Raw genomic sequence first — 16,880 nt, forward strand, 5'->3', positions numbered from 1 at the left:
GATGGATGGATGGATGGATGGATGGATGGATGGATGGATGGATGGATGGATGGATGAATGGATGGATGGGTGGGTGGATGGGTGAATGGATGGATGGATGGGTGGATGGGTGGATGGACAGATAGAAGAGTGGATGGCTGAGTAGATGTATGGGTGAAGAGGTAGATGATGGATGGAGAATGGATGGCTGGATGAATGGATAAATGAATGCAAGTATGGATAGATGGATGGATAGTTGTATTAAAAGGTAGCTTGGGATGGGCAAGGTTGCACACACCTATAATGCCAACACTTGGGAAGGGAAAGAAAGGGAGGAGGGAAGCTCATAAATTCAGTGCCAACCTTGACTAAATATTATCGTAACACCCTGTCTTAAAATGACAAAAATATATGTGGGTTGGTGTATAGACAAAATGATGAAGAAATGAAAGGAATGGAACTGATGAGCAGTTGGATGGATCCTACACACTGAGGTCACGAGCTTTCTCTATGTCATCAACTTCCTTATGGGCTTGGGCTATGTTATGACCTAAATGTGAACTTTCTAAATGTTCCCTACTCTCAAATCCCAAAGGCTCATGAGTTTGAACACTTGTCCCTACCTGGTGCTGTTAGAAAGGGTATGGAACCTTTGGGTCATAAAGCCTGGGCCACTAGGAGCATGCCTTGAAGGTAATGCCTGCCCTCCATTCCTGCTCTCTGTTTCCTATCATCCACCATGCTGAAAAGTAAAATGACAGCTCCAAGCTTCTAGCACAACAGGAACTGCTTTCATCACTATGTCATCCCTGCCAAGATGGGCAAAGCCCCTTGAAACGTGAAGCAGAATCAAACCCTCTTCCCACAGTTGCTTTTGCTACATCTTTCCTCAAACGGAAGAGAAAAGCCACTAACACAGGTTGTTTCTTGGATTCTTGTCTCTTTAAATGCTCAACCACCTAGCTTAGGGTGTAGCCTACTCAGTAAGCATAGAATTGATAAATTAATTAACTGAGCAACCCCCCCCAATTAAAAGGCATGCTGCCCTAAGTAAAATCAGAAGGAAGGATTCTGTAGCCCCAGCTTTTCACTCTTTCACACTGCCCAGACTTCCTCTCATCACCAGGGAGCTGAGTCTGGTCACTCCCTGCCACTCTTGAGCCTGCAGATAACCTTGCAAGAGGTGGCGGGGTGGGGTGACACCATCCTGTCCCAACGCTGTGCTGGCTGATGCTGAAAATACAAGCACCTTCTACCTGCCCTGAGAAAACACACACAACATGAGCCCTGTATTCATCCAGGAGGGAATGGTGACTTAGAGATTAGCCTATCCAGGGAGAAGATCACGAGCCCTTGGCTCTCAGGAACTTGAGCCCCTTGCTCTGCCCACACTATACTGCAGTGCGTTACCCCTGGGTCTCAGAAGCTCTCCTGTGAACAAGAGTTAGACATGTGCCTGAGAGCAGAGCCCAGAAGCAGGTCTTGCTTCCTAGAACAAAAAGCTTGCTTGAGACAAGAAAGTCAATGATGGAAAGGGGTACCTTAAAAAGATCATGAACTTGTCACCTGAAATTTTGGAAAGAGGCATAGAGAATGCTGGTAAATGGAGGGGGAGCTGGAAATGTTCTTCAGATGCTAGGGAGATCATGGTCTGGGGATATCCAGTCCTAGGGCTCTGGATGTCCCCTCCCTGATAGACATTAGTGTCTGCATTCATCAGAAGGAACCCAGAGCCTGCCTTCTCACTCGTCCACCTACCCACCTGCCTGCCTGCCCCACAGGAGTCACCTGTGCCTCTAATAACAAGGCAGGGAATGCCACCAGACAGAGGGCACAGTGCCTGAACAGTCATGTACTGCTCATAACCTTCGTAAGACAAGCTCATCCTTGTCACTCTCTGGGGTCCTCTTTCAGAATAGGAGCTTCCTGGACAAGGAGGTGAGAGTTGACAGGCAGCGGTCAGCAGAGATAGGCTCCCATCTTCCTGCTCTCTGGGGTAGCTTGGGTGACTCTGAAGATAGCCAGGACCCACGCACAGGCTGCACACAGAGAGCTGGCCTCAGTACACAGAGCCAGGTGGGAGTTACAGCTCAAGAGAAGACATTTAATGCTGGGGCCGGAGGGGGGCGGGTCTGCACAGCTTGCAGCCAGTGGCCTCCTCCCCAGGAGGGGCATAAGAAGAAGGGAGGAAGCAAGAGAGGGACCCAGGTGTCCAGCAAAGATTAAGCAGCCCAGACAGGCAGTCTGGCTTGCTGATGATGACTCTTCACGGCTCTGCCTCAGTGTCCCCAGGCTTGGGGAAAGAAAGCTCTTGAGTAACTGGTTCTCCGAGGTCCTGGCTCAGCGCTGGTAGGCAAGTCCACTGGATATCACAACGTAGCCCTGGGAGACCAAGAAAAGCATAAGCTAACTCAGAGGCTTAAGGGGGACCTCTGACTACCCCCTCTACCTGTTTGTGGGTAGTGTTCTCATCAGGGGAAACCACCTCTTCACTGGCCCTCAGTCTCCTACTCTGTCACTTAAGTAGCAGCGCTCACATCATAAGGCTATGGAGGAATGCAGTAAGAGCCCACAAGAGTCAGGCCAGCATCAGACTGGCACATGCTCTATGCTCTAGGCTTGTCCCAGGTCGTTGCTGTTTCCTGACCAGAAGTGCAGGGTCACTGGGTTCCTTCTTCCTAACAGAGCTGGGCATTCACTGTGCCTCCCCTGCCATTCACACTGCGCTGCTGAGATGACACTCCTAAGGGCCACTCACCATCCATGCATCATCCATCTATCCACTCAACCATGTGTTCACTCACTTAGCTACTCCTCTGCCACACGGCAAACCCTGCGGTAGATGCCCAGGAGTCGGCAAAGGACAAATGAGACACAGTCCATGTTTGTAGGTAGCTTAGAGTCAAGGGTTGGTGGTCCAGTCTGTCAACCATTAGCCTCATGGGGCTCACACAATTAATTCCTTTTTAATTAGGAGAGGGGGAAAAGAGGCCTCAGACTAGCCTCAAACTCTTTATGTAGCCCAGGGTGACGTTGAATTTCAGATCTCCCAAGTTCTAGAACTGCAGGCATGTAGCACCAGAGCCAGATAAGTTTTTAAAAAATTAAAGTTCAAGTCTTCACTTTCAGAATCCCATTTCAACAGCCCCATGTACCAAGTGACAGCTCTGGACGATGCTGATTCCAGCCTCTGCAGAAAATTCCCCCATCCTGAGCTCAGTCATGGAATGTGCTTTGCGGAAATTCCCACCGACAGTCCTGAAACCTCTGCGTTTTGACTGTCCTTTATCCCCCTCCCCCACCTTTTTTTTTTTTTGCATGTCTATGTGCGTGTGGTGTACATACACTGCATACAGTCACAGTCACATGTGTGGAGTCCAGAAGCTGACATCTGGTCTCTTCCTCAATGGCTCACATCTGAGTCTATCCAGCTCACCCTAGAGGTCTCCTGGGTTGAGAACTCTGTCTTCTGGGCACTGGGTTTTCAGGTGAGCCACCACACCCCATCAGTGAGGAGACTAGGATTCTAGGACTCTAAACCAGAGTCTTCCTACTTGCACACCAAGGACTTATCTACTGAGCCATCTCCCCGGCCCCTAGATTGTTCTTCTTCATGAGAGTGGACCATTGGAACATTGAGGCCACCATTCTTAAAGATCCAAGGTGGGCATCCTCCCTGGACAGACACTGACAGGCCCCTCCTTGGTCCCATTTCCTGTCCTGTGCTCAGCCTGTTGAGGGAATTTGACCCGAGTACTTTGGTTGGATAGAAAGAGATCACAGAGTGTCATCCTGGCTGTGTCGGGATGAATTTCATCCAGAGCCTACGATTTCAGATCCAGGGACAATAATCACAGAAGGTTCAGGAAGTTGCCAAGTTCACCCATTCAGGCACAGAGCTGCCTGACAGGCTGTAAGGAACCTCTCTACCATTCACCTTAGTCACCAAGGGGCCATGCCCATCTCAGGACACAGGATCATGGAGCAGTTGAAGACCTGAAGTCTCTGGCATGGGGTGTGATGAGGAAGGGAGAGCCCCTCCCACCAGGGTCTCTCAGGTCCTAACTCATCCGCCTCACTACAGTTACGGTCTACTGCGTGATCTTGGAACACACAGGGTGAGCTCCGAGAGGGGTGACCCTTCCACCCCTGTAAGGAAGCTCCCTGGCCACTCAAAGGCTCTCACCTCGAGGACTGAGACCTCAGAGCGGACATAATGGAGATTGAGCACGCTGGGGAGGGCAATCCCCATGCCCAGCAGAGCTGCAGTGAAAGAGAAGTGTCCAAGTTAGTCCGAAGGGGAAGTCCCACCTGCAGCCAGCCCTGTGCTGGCAGCTCGGGAACACCACTGTGGGACCGAGAGTGGGAGGCAGGATCATCCTAATAGTGTGGAGGGGAAACAGAGACAGGATAGGAGCTTCGTGAAGACCATATATTGGCTACACAAATGGGCAGGTGCAGCTCTTACACCACCACCTTAACCTTTGAGCCTGGAAGGGCTTGGGGACATGGACAGGCACAGAGGCTGTGGGCTCAAGAAAGTACCAGAGGGGCCATGCTGTGGAGGGCAGGACTCACCATTGAGGTGCTCCAGCAGGGGCTTCTGAAACACAGTGCTTATGAGTGTGTACGCTTGATCCATCTGCAGCCATGGCCAGGAGTCGGGAAGAAAAGACCAAGAGAAGGTAGTTCAACACACAGATGGACAGACAACAGGGGCACAGGAAAAAGAGGAAGGATAGATCTCCCAGCTCAGCTGGGTCCCAATCGAATCCCCAGCTAGCTCGGCCTCGGGGGGGGGGGGGGTCAGACAGCCAGGGAGAGCTCTAGCCCTCATACCAGAGTTACCAATGCGAAGGCTGCCCAACAGACTGCCTGACGAGAGACGGAAGTTAGGCTGGCGTGCTGGCAGCTGGGTGGAGGGTTTACGTATACTAAGTCACATCCCATGGATGCAGGGGGACAAAAGAGCGTATGCATGGTGGCAGGAGCCTGACCATGTGACCCGATGAAGGACTAGCCAGTGCTAGCAGTCCCACTGACCAATGAGCTCTGGCTGAGGCCTGTGGTGATGAATCAATCACCTGCCCACAAGCAGAGAGACAGGCAAAGAGCAGGGTAGGTTCCCTGTCCCCAGATATCCCCGGGAGACCCAGTTACAGCAGCACGGAGGTATGTATCATTCTCATACTTGCACATCCCTTCCCAAGGCTTAAGGCAGCCCAGTGAGCCACTCACATCAATGGAGCCCACGTTGGAGGTGGCCACAGAGAGCTGGACCTCCCTGAAAGAAAAGCAGGCACAGGCTCAGGGTGGGCCAGCTTCCCCTGAGGCTCTCTAATCACTAAGTCTGAGAACATGCTGAGGCCGCTAGGTCAGAAGGCCCACTTACCCCAATACAGATGTGGTCCCCCGAAGCTTCGCCTTAGACACGGAGAGCTGAAGGCTCAGGTTCACTATCTGGGCATGTGAAGAGAGCAAGTCAGAAGGAGCTTTGCAGAGCCTTCCACCCCTCCCCCCGCCAGGATAGACCATGAGTATTTGCGGAGCTCTCTAAGAGTCAGGTTGTTACCTGCATTTTACAAGCAACAACAGTACAAAGAAGACAGGTGGGGTCCCTTCCCTGGGAACCTTCCAGAAGCAACGAGTCAGAGAAGGGAGGTTTCCAGAAAGCAGAGGCTGCCATAAAGCAGAGAGTGACGGAGACCTTCTTTCACAGGGTGGCCCAGGAAGGCTGCTCTGAGCAAGGCTTCGACACTTAAGCTAAGAACTGAAAATGAAGGCGCAGCAGCCATGCCAAAAGCAAAGGAAGAGGGCCCTCGGCAGAGGGTTCCACGATGTGCCAAGGTCCTGAGGCAGAATGTCCTGGCAAGCTCAGGAGATAGGTGGATAAGACAAAGCAAGTGAGGAGAGCACAGAAGCATGTAAGGTCTCGGGGAGTGTCACCCTAACACAACCAGCCCCACCTGGCCTGTCACTCACCGCATCCAGGGAGAAGAGGAAATGCAAGGCTGAGTTGGGGGAAGCAGCAAAGACCTCCACAAAGGGCTGCAGCTTCAGAGTGGAGTTGTTGGTGTGGAGCGTGGCCATGGGTGTGGCGCCCAGCTGCACCTTGAGTACCACGGGCCTGGGCTCAGGGAATTGGTGGGCCACCTGGGGCATGAGACAGGGAGAGGGTTGTTCAGGCTCCTGCTTGTCAGTCTTCTGTGCTGGATGTTGATATGCCATCACTATACACGACTGAGGTCAGAGGTGGGACTGGCCCAGGCCTCTGGGACAGACTTGAGCTCCTCAGAGGGGATTCCTGAGCTGGTGTTTTGTTTTGACTTTGCGATACACCCAGGTTTGAGCTGGTGATCTTCCTGCCTCCCAGGTGCTGGGATTACAGGTGTGTGCCGCTGACTCTGAGCTAGATCTTACAGGCAGGGAGAGAACAGAAAAGAGAGAGAGAGCCCAGTAGACTCACTGCAGGCAGAGGCAGAGAGAAGAGTGTCTAGCTGACTAGGATGGGCAGCCCCTAAGCTCAGGAGAGAGGGTTAAAGGGTAGGTGGTGACACACGCCCTCCATCCCGCTTTGGGTAGATGGAATCCATGGAAGCCCCACCCAGACCCTGAGCCTCCAGCCTGCAATGAGCAGAAGTGTCACCCACCTCAGGGATCAGCTGGCCCAGCGTGGACGTGTTCAGAGGGTTGTTCTTTGAATTCTGAAATCAGCCCCCATCATGGCAGGGTTTAAGACAGTTTCACAGTCAAGGCCACCATTTCAAGTAGTCATCCTGTAGCTCCCATTCTAGCTGTCCACTGCCCACTGCCCACAATTCCAAATCTACAGGATGTCCCCAGAATAGGCCGAAAGGGCTCTCTGCCACAGGCCCTGGGCAGCAGACCCAGCCCTCACCAGCTGCCCCGTGATGTCCAGGTTGAGAGAGCCGGCTTTCTGCAGCAACAGGAGGACACAGTCGAACAGGTGCTGGGAGAGCCCCACGGTTGCCATGGCTCCTTCGTTACCCGACGGCCATGGCAACACAAAGGGATAAGCACCGTGCAGAGGCAGGAGGATGGGTTTGCCAAGCAGGAAGAGCATAGCCTAGATGGAAGCAGAGGCACACATGCAGGACACCAGGAATGGAGAGCCTGTAACAGAGCCAAGGCTCTCCCAAGCACCAGCCTAACAGTGAAGACTTGGGCTGCATTCCCACCTGGAGAACCAGCCTCCTTCTTCCCTTCACTTGCTACCCTCACAGGCCCCTTCCAGGACACCAAGGATGCCAGTACCAGGCTGACCAGGCGGTACTTACTCTGACATCCAGGGATATGTAGTTAGTGGTGATGGTGGGCTCGCTGGCCATGGAGTAGCGGATCTGAGACTCGGGCCCCACAGGACTCAGTCCTTCATGAAAACAGAAAAACACTGAGCACCAGCCCATCACTAAGCCAGCAAACGAAGTTACTGGTGACCTTTCTCGGCCAGAATCAGAGTCACAAAGTCACATGCCCAGCGAGGCCTCCAGGAAGGTGTATACCAGAATCTGTCTGTTGATTGGTTCAGACACAATGCTGACAGGTATGTTTGCTAATATTCCCGGTCATTGAAAGATGACTGAGCCCAAATTACAGAAGGAGAAGGCTCAATACAGGCCCAAGTTTTGCCTGCTTGTATGTCTGTGTGCCACATGTGTGCCTTGTGCCTTCGGAGGCCAGAAAAGGGTGGAGTAACAGTTGTACATGTGTGTGCCATGTGGGTGGTGGGACTCGAACCCAGGTCCTCTAGAAGAGAAGCCAGCTCTCCAAATCGCTGCGCCACCCCTCTGGCCCCAATGGCCAAGGTTTTCAGTGTTCTGGGTATGGATATACATGTATATTTTGCATATCTATTCATATATATTTATATGCCCGGTATAAAATATAAATTATGGGTATAGATTATGTGCTTTGTATAGTTTTGTCATATTTAGACATATAACTATATTTAATATTTTATATTAAAATAATTATGAATTAAAACATAAAGACATATTGGTAAATACATACATATTTATATATATAGCCCTTCAGCTTTCTGCTTTTCTATCATCTCATCTGGATTTAATTTCATCTTCCTTAATATTTTAAAGATTTTCTTACTGTGAAAGCAACAAGGTGTGGGTCCCTTCCTTGTCTGTCAGTGGGTCTCACAGTTTGGAGGCAGGAAGAAGGAGCAGCAAGGGATTTGAAGACTGGTAGACTGCCCTGTCTCTTGAGTCCCCTCTCTCTGCATTTGTCAACGCTCAGAAAACTAGACACCACAAAGGCCAAATTGCTACATGAATTAAATTAAAAATGAATGAAACATTAAGGTCATAGTGAATATTTAGGAAATAGAAAAGAGATGGAAAATACAGCCCAGGATCCCAGGTGTACTTATTTTACAGTATTTTCTTACACCACAGTAAAAGACATTTTTGTTACACAGCCTTCTGGAGATATGTGCCTTGTTGACACACCCCTTTGAGCTGTAATTTTTGTTGTTTTTTTGTTTTTTCTAGACAGGGCTTCTTTGTGTAGCTCTGGGTGTCCTGGAACTAGCTCTGTAGACCAGGCTGGCCTTGAACACACAGAGATCCACCTGCCTCTGCCTCCTGAGTGCTGGGATCAAAGGTGTGCGCCACCACACCCAGCTGAGCTGCGCTTTTTAATGGACTCTAAATGTTTGAGGTGATGGCTATGCTCTTGAGCTTGATTTAACTATTCCACATTTCATCTATAAATTATGGCATCACTTTATGTTCTATAAATACATGCAATCCTATACAACATAAATCTTTTCAATAAAATAAAGAAATCACAGGTTCTCCACTGCACACTCTGGGTGTGCGTGCCTCACATGACCATCCTCCAGGGCTGACCTCTTAAGAGTCCCTTTATTAGATGTTTCTAATTCACCAAAGAAAAAGCCAAGAGCTGGCCTTTGGCATAAACACAGACAAAGACTCCTTGCTGAAGGTAAGCCTCCTGAAGAAGAGGAAGAACACACACTAGCTTAGCAAGCCTGTCAGACCCCAGGCCCTTAACCCGTGCTGCTTCATAACACAACACACTCCAGATCTGGGAATTTTCATCCTACTTTCTGGATGGAATGCGGTGGATCAAAGAGATGACTGACTTCCCTAAGGTCATACAGCATGGGAGCAACGTGACTAAAATCCCATCCTGTGCCCTCTAATTCCAGGCCAGTTGCCTCAGCTTCTTGCTGCCTCCATTTAAGGTAATATGGAGGTTGGGTGGAGAGGTGAAATCAAAAGGACAAAAATCATTCCAAACTGGCCAGAGTAGTGGATGGACGTGTGAGGAGGAAAAGCAGAATGGGCCCGTCCCTAAAGAGGACACAGTTCTAAACCTCAGCTTTCCTGTTATAACATGGGGTTAATGACAGCAGCGCCTATCTACTAAAGAACCCACTGTGTGCAAAGTTAGGCCCTGCCCTGTGTCCCTGGGCTAACCCAAGCCTCTGGGTCCTCTGACCCTTCCCTCAACCCTCACACTCTCCCTGCTTGTATCAACTGAGCATCATTGTGGTATCTCAGATACTGATAAAGCCAATCACAGTGCTATGGAAAGGACACCAGGGTCAGGGCAAAGCTGGTGGGCTCCAAGCAGGAGAAGCTTCAAAATGGCTGATGAGGAAAGCGATAAAGCCCTTGGCAAGCCTCGGGCTGAGCGGGTTCTGTGAAGGGAGAGGTTGTGCAGGACTTGAAGCAAATAAGATGTCCCTGGGTCAGCATGGTAATGCCTTCTGCTACTAGACCTCAACTACTAAGAAAATGGGACAGGCCTGCTCTCTAGCCTTCAGGTCCTACCATGGCATGTCTAGGAAGCCACCCAGATAACTTCCAATGTCCTCAAACCATAGTACAGGTCAGGATGAGGACAATGAGGAAGAGTAGGATGTGACCCGTGACAGTGGAGTTTATGGATGAGCACTCAGCAACTTGTACGCTAAGGCATTTCCATCCAGTTTCAAAAAGTGCTCCAGTGAGAGACCAGCCCCAGCTGCTCACACAGCTCAGCTCACCCAGCAGCAGCAGCAGCAGCAGCAATAACTACTGCTTCTCCTCCTTCTCCTCCTCCTCCTCCTCCTCCTCCTCCTCCTCCTCTCTCCTCTTATCCTCCTCCTCCCCCCTTCCTTCTTCCCTCCATCACTGTCAAGGTCCAGAAGTCAGATCATACAGTCCCCAGGGGGATGGACACATATGTGTTCTTTTTGATAGGGTCATAGACCCAGCCTCAAAGCATCCAGGTGAAAGGCGGACATCTTCATACCCACAAGCCACCTCATGACAACCAAGGCAAGCCTTAGGCCCAGCACCTCCAGTGGCATACACACCCCTCGCCACACCAGCCTCACTGCAATGATTCTGGAAGGAGCCCCAACTCTGAGGATCTGTCCCCTAAAATGCTGCGACTCTGATAGTGCAGAATGGCTCTAGATCCTGACAGTCAACGAGGCCTAGTTTCTTCAATAGTGACACTCATTGTTTAATCATTTGGTTTTATTTTGATTTTTGGCAATTCGAGCTAAAACTGGTAGATTCTAGAATCAAAGCGTTGGTTCTGGAATCTGGAGGTTGCCAGAGTTTGCGAATAGCCATGTGCTTTGGGAAGTCCTGAGTCAGCGGCCTTACCATGGGCCTCCTTTTTCTCAGGTTAACTGAAGAGAGAGCACTATTTAGAACCAGAAACCAGCAATGAAGACCACACCATCTCCAGGTCTCAGCGGAGGAGAGGGGAGTCTTTGAAGGTTCTTAGGGCACAAAGACCCAGGCCTCCCACCCCCTGGGCTCCAGGTCTTACCTATTAAGGTGCCCAAGTGGACATTGAGGTCCTGGACCAGGCCAGAGACATGCAAGCACAACTGTGTCAAAAGAGAGTATGCTGTGGTGAGGGCTGTTCTTAGCTGTGGGTAAGGAACCGCCAAGCTGCAGGTCCCTGCCACAGCCCACCAGAAGCCTCCCAGGCCTGCCTTTTCCTCCTTGGAATGACTGGCTTCCACCCTTCTTTTGGTGGCGAGGAGGCAGGAGAAGCTGCCAAAGGCTGGAGAAGGGCTCAGGCACATGGGCAAGGAGGGGACTGCAAGACCAGGGTGCTCATAGCCCACAAGCATTGCCATCACCTCTGGGGTGGAAATGACACACACTAGGTAGATATGACTTCTGCTGCTGCCCTTATGGATGGGCTGAGGCAGGCTAGGGAAGAAGAGCCTACTCCCTGGCAGGGGGACTCAGGGCTCATGGGTATCACCTCTCACTAAGTTAGCCGCACGCAATGAGCAGACCCACAGTCTCAACCATCACAACAGACTAACTCTGCAGTTCCCCGTTCTGGATTCTGGATTCTCTGGAGTGAGAGAGGTCTCACATTAGAATTCTCACCCATGGCTGCCTGCCCACTGCCTGAGGAGAAGGGAGCATCAGGACGCACCCAGCCACACCTAGCTCAGGGCCAGGCTTCTTACTTATCTTACTTTGTTCATTCTTACTTTGTTGCTCTCAAAACATTTCTCCCATCTTCTAATGGGGAGTCGGGACTGCCCTGAAGAGATTTTCCACTGTCTACCCAGCTCCCTAAACTTCACCTACGCCTGGGTATCCCCCCTCCTCCTTGGGACTGACATGAATTCTCTCTTGTTCTCATGAAGAAACTGGAAGCACCCCACGAAGGGCCTTCAATTTTATATATATATATATTACTGGCTGAGATAAAGTTTGGGTGAAAGAGCACCTGAAATTATATACATATATCCATCACATACATGTACACACATGTACAAGCATGCAGACAACAGACATACACATTTACATGCATTGAAGAACGTGCACACACATGCACATCAAGATACAATGCCCCCTCCCCAGGGCTTGAAGGCCCCAGCGCTCATGTCTCAGGCCTTCCAAGCTAAGCCGTCTTACCTTGTTGCTCAGGTCAGCTTTCATGTGCTCCTGCACCAGGTCCAGCAGCTCCTGGGAGGTGCTGAGGAAGTGGCACAGAAAGTGTCTCAGAGTTCCCTGGGCACAGCTCTTGGCAGAGCCCCACAGATAGCTGGGGCAGAGGTCTCTGTCCTCAGCCAGCAGTCCAGAGGCACCCATCTGAGATCATGCCATGTTCTAAACAGTGTTAGAACAGTGGTCCCCACTCCCACAGAGGAGAAGCGTGAATCTCAGAGAAGGAGATCCTTCCTCTCAAGGTTTGAAAGCAGCCAAAAGGTGATAACTAAGACCAGGCTCAAGGGGAGACCTTGCAAAAGCCCTCTGTCTGTGTGCTCAGCCAGCTGGGTCTAGGGCTACTTGGATGGGTAGGAGTTGGGAATGGAGCTGGCACGCCAGGACAACTTCTCACTTTAGTGCCCTGTGACACTTTGAAGAGTATCTGCTTAGCCCTGGACCTCAGTTTCCCTTCTGAAGTGGCAGCTGCTGTTAGCCTCACATGCTGACTTGAACAGCCACCTGCCACAGAGAGCTTAGCTGGTCGTACCCCATCTCCTGAACCTGCAATTTACACCTCTGCAGGGAAGTGTTGCCTGTAAGGGCCCCAACAGCCAGGCTGACTGGCCTCATATCATCCAGGAGACGACTAGGAACTGGCTAGCATGTGCTGGTAGCTGACACAGGGAAGTGACCAAGACACAGGCTGTGTGGCATCAGGCAAGCCCCTGGTCCTCTGTGAACCTCACCGTGCCAAGTCATAGAACAGGTGTGATGATGGAGTCTCCTTGATCCTTTGTGGCCATTGGGTGAAGACTTGAGTGAGAAATTCAAGTAACAGTGCCACAGCCTTTATGTCAGGAAACCCTGAGGCCCAGTGTTCCCAGGAACCCACCTGTTACGTCCCTTCAGCATCCTGGCTGGGCTGAAGACTGAAGAGCAGGCAGGGATGCTGAGCACAGGGGTCCCAATGGAGTCCCGGGCCACGTGCACATCAGCCACCAAGGTCACAGGCAGCACCAGCTCCATGGGCTCTGGGACGCTGCAGAAGGACAGACCTGAGCCCACCCTGGTATATGAAGACTGCACAGATCCCCGATCCGGGGTCATCCCTCCAAGCCCCCCAAACTCCACTCGGTCACAGAGAGATCCTGAAACTCCTGCCCCCAACAAAGAGATTCACTCACCGAAACACTTTGACTGTGAAATTGGATGCTGCAGATAAGCGTACCCCCAAACCAGCAATGAACTTCAAGTGGAGATGGGGCAGGTGGACATCCAGAATCTGGACCCTGTAGGGTTGGAACCCGAAGGACAAGGGAACTCCCATCAAACACAGAGTCAACTCCAGGGGGCCTTCCCTGAGCCAACCCCACGTGCTGATATGATAAAGAAGGGCTTATGATGAGTGGACCATTGATGAGAGAGATGGGAAGTGCTCTAGCACAGGAGACAAGCAAGACACCCAGCTGTTACAAAGGCAAGCGGAAGGCCTGGCCTCAGGCAGTACTTAGTGAGATGATCTGTGGGCTTCTAACATTTTCTGACTATATCCCAGGAAGCGTGAAGTTGAGGAAAGACATACTGGGTTCTGTGCAACTCAAAAATCTCCAGAGAAGTCTAGCCTTAGATTCTGGACCTTAGATTCCCCTTATCACTGTTGGCCCTCAGCAACAATAAACACCCTCTCTTCCAAGCTGCAGAATGCTCCGAGAGACTCTGGGACTTCCTTTTTGATGAAGTTAAAGTCATTTTTTTTTCCTGCCCAGCAGTTGGTAGGGGTGAGGTTGGAATGATTCAGATATCCAGAATATGGCTTCATTCTAGCCTGGGATGATGTGGGCCCATGACTGTTTCCCCACACAGGCCAACGTTAAGCCTTCTGAACTCAGCCACAGCCTTCCTGGATGTGCTCCTGCTGCTGAAGACAAGAGTCTTCTGGCAACTTCCGGGTAGTTGGGTTTCTATCGAGTGCTTTAAGGTCATAGCCGTTAATGTACTAAAATTGGCCCTCCAGCCCTACCTTAGGGGTCTCAAACTGGTGGCCCCAAGCTGCCTGTTTGTTGACCCATGCACTGTTCTGATGTTTTAAAGTGTTTGTATTAGTTTCCAACATTCAGAATTATAGGTGATAAGCTGGGCGCAGTATTTCAGGCCCCTGATCCCCATGTCTCAGGAAGCTGGGACAGAAAGATTTCGAATTTAAGGTTAGCCTCAGCTAGGTAGCGAGGCCCTGTCTTAAACAAAAAGGGAACAAGAAAAGAAAATTAAAGCTGATAGATAGGTGAGTAGGTAGGCAGGCAGGTAGGTAGATTGATTGATAAGTAGATATATTAAATACCCAAAACCATTTGGCAGTAGCCCAATGGTATCCCCATAAGGATAGGTACTGTGCTTGAGTTTGGGATGTCTCCATCCTTTGAGGATAAAACTAGGATTGTCCCTGTGTCTGAATTTGGTGTCAAGCATTTGGAGGGAGAGGCGGAAAGCCTTACCCAGGGCCACAATCTGAATCCCTAGAGCAGAAACCTATTGACTAATTCAGGGTTACCAGGTGACCTCATCTGCCAAGTCTTCTTATAACCTCACACCTGATGATGGGAGACTCTAACCTGGGGAGGCTTACTCACCATATATATGTTCATCTGATGGTCCAGAGCACTGCGCCCAGCGGATGGGAGCACCTATTAGGCACAGTATCTACCCAGCAGCTGGAGTACTCCTGAAGGCCTCATTCAGTATCCCTCTCCTCGTAAACCAAAGCACTCACTCCCTTGGCCAACAAAACCTTCCAGCTAGCAGCAGAAGAATTCGAGCACTCTCCCTCTGGAGGGTGGGAGCACTCACCTGGTAGACTGGGGCACCTCACCACTTGGATCCAGGAAATCAGAGACAGTGACCTGCAAGGCCCGCTGGAGGGGGGCTTTCCCGATGTCCGACACTGTGGGGCCAGGGCAGGATGGGTCAAGTTCTTGGATCCGCCAAGCATGGCAAACACGCCACCCATCACTTTTCCTGCCCTTTGGGTAGAGGCACTCAGATACCAGATGGAACAAGCTTCAGGTGGCACAAGAGGAGAATGGCTACACCGTGCAAGCCTGTGCTTCATGCCCTGTTCATCATGCCCTCCATCTCCCTCCCTTTCTTCATCCCATTCCTCCAATACAGTAAAATCCTTAGCCCTCTTGCAAGGCTCCAGCTGTCCCTAGAGCTTTCTCAAGTCACCACACTCAAGGAGCCAGCCACCAATCCTAGCTCCTGAGGAGGCATGCCCTGGGAGAGAGAGGAGGGGCTGCCTCACCAGATCACACGTGCCCCAGGTGCTGGGTGCAGACCCCAGCTCCGCTGTTCACTGCCTGCCTGGCTGCTCCGTGCCATGCTTTCCCCACGTCTGCATGCGCGCTGAGTACAGTGCTCATCTCTTGGGGCCATTGTAAGTGTTGTCAGTGTGTGCGCATGCTCCTCATACTGGTGCTGTGGGCTTTACACTAACGGTATCTGTCCCCACAAAGTGCTCCAGGTGTGCCAGGCCGGTTTTGAGCACTTTCTTCTATTCTTCTGCCCAGTTTACAGGGAGGTGAGGACACCTGGCTGAGAGTAAGGCAGGTCTGGATAATGGAGCTCGGCTCTGAACCTGCTGACCTGTACTGGTAGGCCCCAGCTAAATAAAGAGAAGCGGAACCAAAGGGAGAGACGATGGCTCTAGAAGGAAGCGTGAAATTAAGCCAAGAGGCTTGAATTTGGCTCAGACTCACTAGCAGAGTGAAAAGTCTTTGATCCCACCTGAGCCTCAGTTTCTCCAAGCAAGGCGCAGAAAGGTCGTGGTCTCCATGCTCCTGATGTCCACCCCAGCCTAGCCACCTGTGGCTGAGCTGAGACTCACGCCTGGGCCGTGGACTCCACCCACAGTGCTCCCTGACACAGGACCTGCACCTGGGGAACTTCAGGGTAAGGTGGGGGAGGGCTCCACTGTGGGCTACATAGGCCTCCTGCCAGGTTTCTACCCACCAAGAACAAACACGGGCAGATGAGCCAGGGAGGCCCAGGGACAAAGGAGCCCTGCACAGAACAAGCAGAGGGCAGGGCGGACACCCCCAGAGGCCATCCTCAGGTCCCTGTCTCGGGCATCCGTTCATGCTGTGCATGACTGCTACTCTCGCACGGATCACTGACCGCCTTCCTTGTCTGTCCATCTGCCCGGATTCAAGGTCCTAGAGAGCTGCGCATGCCGCGGGAAAAGCTGCTAGCTCACAGCTTTGTGCTCTGGCCGCTACAGTCCCTTCCCTGGCCTGCTGGAGTCCCTCACACTCTAATCCAGTTGGATCTGATCTTTGGGGATCTGGTCATCTCCAGACCCCACTCGGGTGGAACCCCAAAAGTTTCCCGAGAGGCAGCCAGTGGGAAATAAAGATTTCTGTGCTGGAAACGTGAGCCTTTGTGACTTTGTCCCTTCCTGTGGACCTCAGTTTCCTCACTGTGCCTTTCCCATGAGAGAGGCCAGGACTTGAAGGCACCTATCAGGAAAGCTACAAGGAACAGACTGGATCCATGTGTGAGCACAGGCACCACACCCCATGTGCACGTGTGCACTTAAGATGCACACATGTGCACACGTATTCAGACACGTGGACACATGCCACCGGCAAACACCCTCCCCGGGCCCAACTCACATCTCCCTCACAGTCCAAACTCACAAGAACTCACAGTTATAACAGGCTCTGGGTCCCATCCCAACACCACAAAAGCAGAAAACATACAGGTCCTCTGAGATGTTTGTGTTCATTCAGACCTGGTTCTCACCTACAAACAGGGTGGCAAGTTGGCCGGTCCCTTACCGTAATCCAGTGCTGCCTTGTTGAGTCGGACTACGGTGCCAGGCGAGGAGGCCCTCGCCACAGCCAGCAGCAGCACCAGGGGCAGGCCCAGACTGCATGCCCCAGCCAT

General features: G+C 51.5%; 1 protein-coding gene across 1 annotated transcript; it reads right to left on the minus strand.

The window, feature by feature from the left end:
• Positions 1–2,319: 2,319 nt before the first annotated feature.
• Positions 2,320–16,880, minus strand: Bpifb2 (BPI fold containing family B member 2). The gene is made up of 15 exons (XM_055606594.1): positions 16,772–16,880; positions 14,784–14,877; positions 13,124–13,228; positions 12,832–12,978; positions 11,925–11,985; positions 10,810–10,870; positions 7,278–7,369; positions 6,878–7,066; positions 6,630–6,683; positions 5,962–6,132; positions 5,372–5,439; positions 5,218–5,263; positions 4,558–4,621; positions 4,166–4,242; positions 2,320–2,361 (listed from the first exon to the last, which is right to left on the minus strand). The coding sequence occupies exons 1-15, from the start codon at positions 16,878–16,880 to the stop codon at positions 2,320–2,322; spliced, it is 1,380 nt and encodes a 459-aa protein (XP_055462569.1).

The sequence above is a fragment of the Psammomys obesus genome, unplaced genomic scaffold (assembly GCF_907164565.1).
Source record: "Psammomys obesus unplaced genomic scaffold, mPsaObe1.curated_primary_1811, whole genome shotgun sequence".
Classification (NCBI taxonomy): domain Eukaryota; kingdom Metazoa; phylum Chordata; class Mammalia; order Rodentia; family Muridae; genus Psammomys; species Psammomys obesus.

Excerpts from the sequence above, each read along its gene's own strand:
- Bpifb2 (XM_055606594.1), bottom strand. The coding sequence starts at position 16,880 with ATGGCTGGGGCATGCAGTCTGGGCCTGCCCCTGGTGCTGCTGCTGGCT. Across the intron at positions 7,370-10,809 it reads CCACTTGGGCACCTTAATAG|GACTGAGTCCTGTGGGGCCC; the intron begins GTAAGACCTGGA and ends GTTTTCATGAAG. Across the intron at positions 6,684-6,877 it reads TGGACATCACGGGGCAGCTG|AATTCAAAGAACAACCCTCT; the intron begins GTGAGGGCTGGG and ends GGCTGATTTCAG.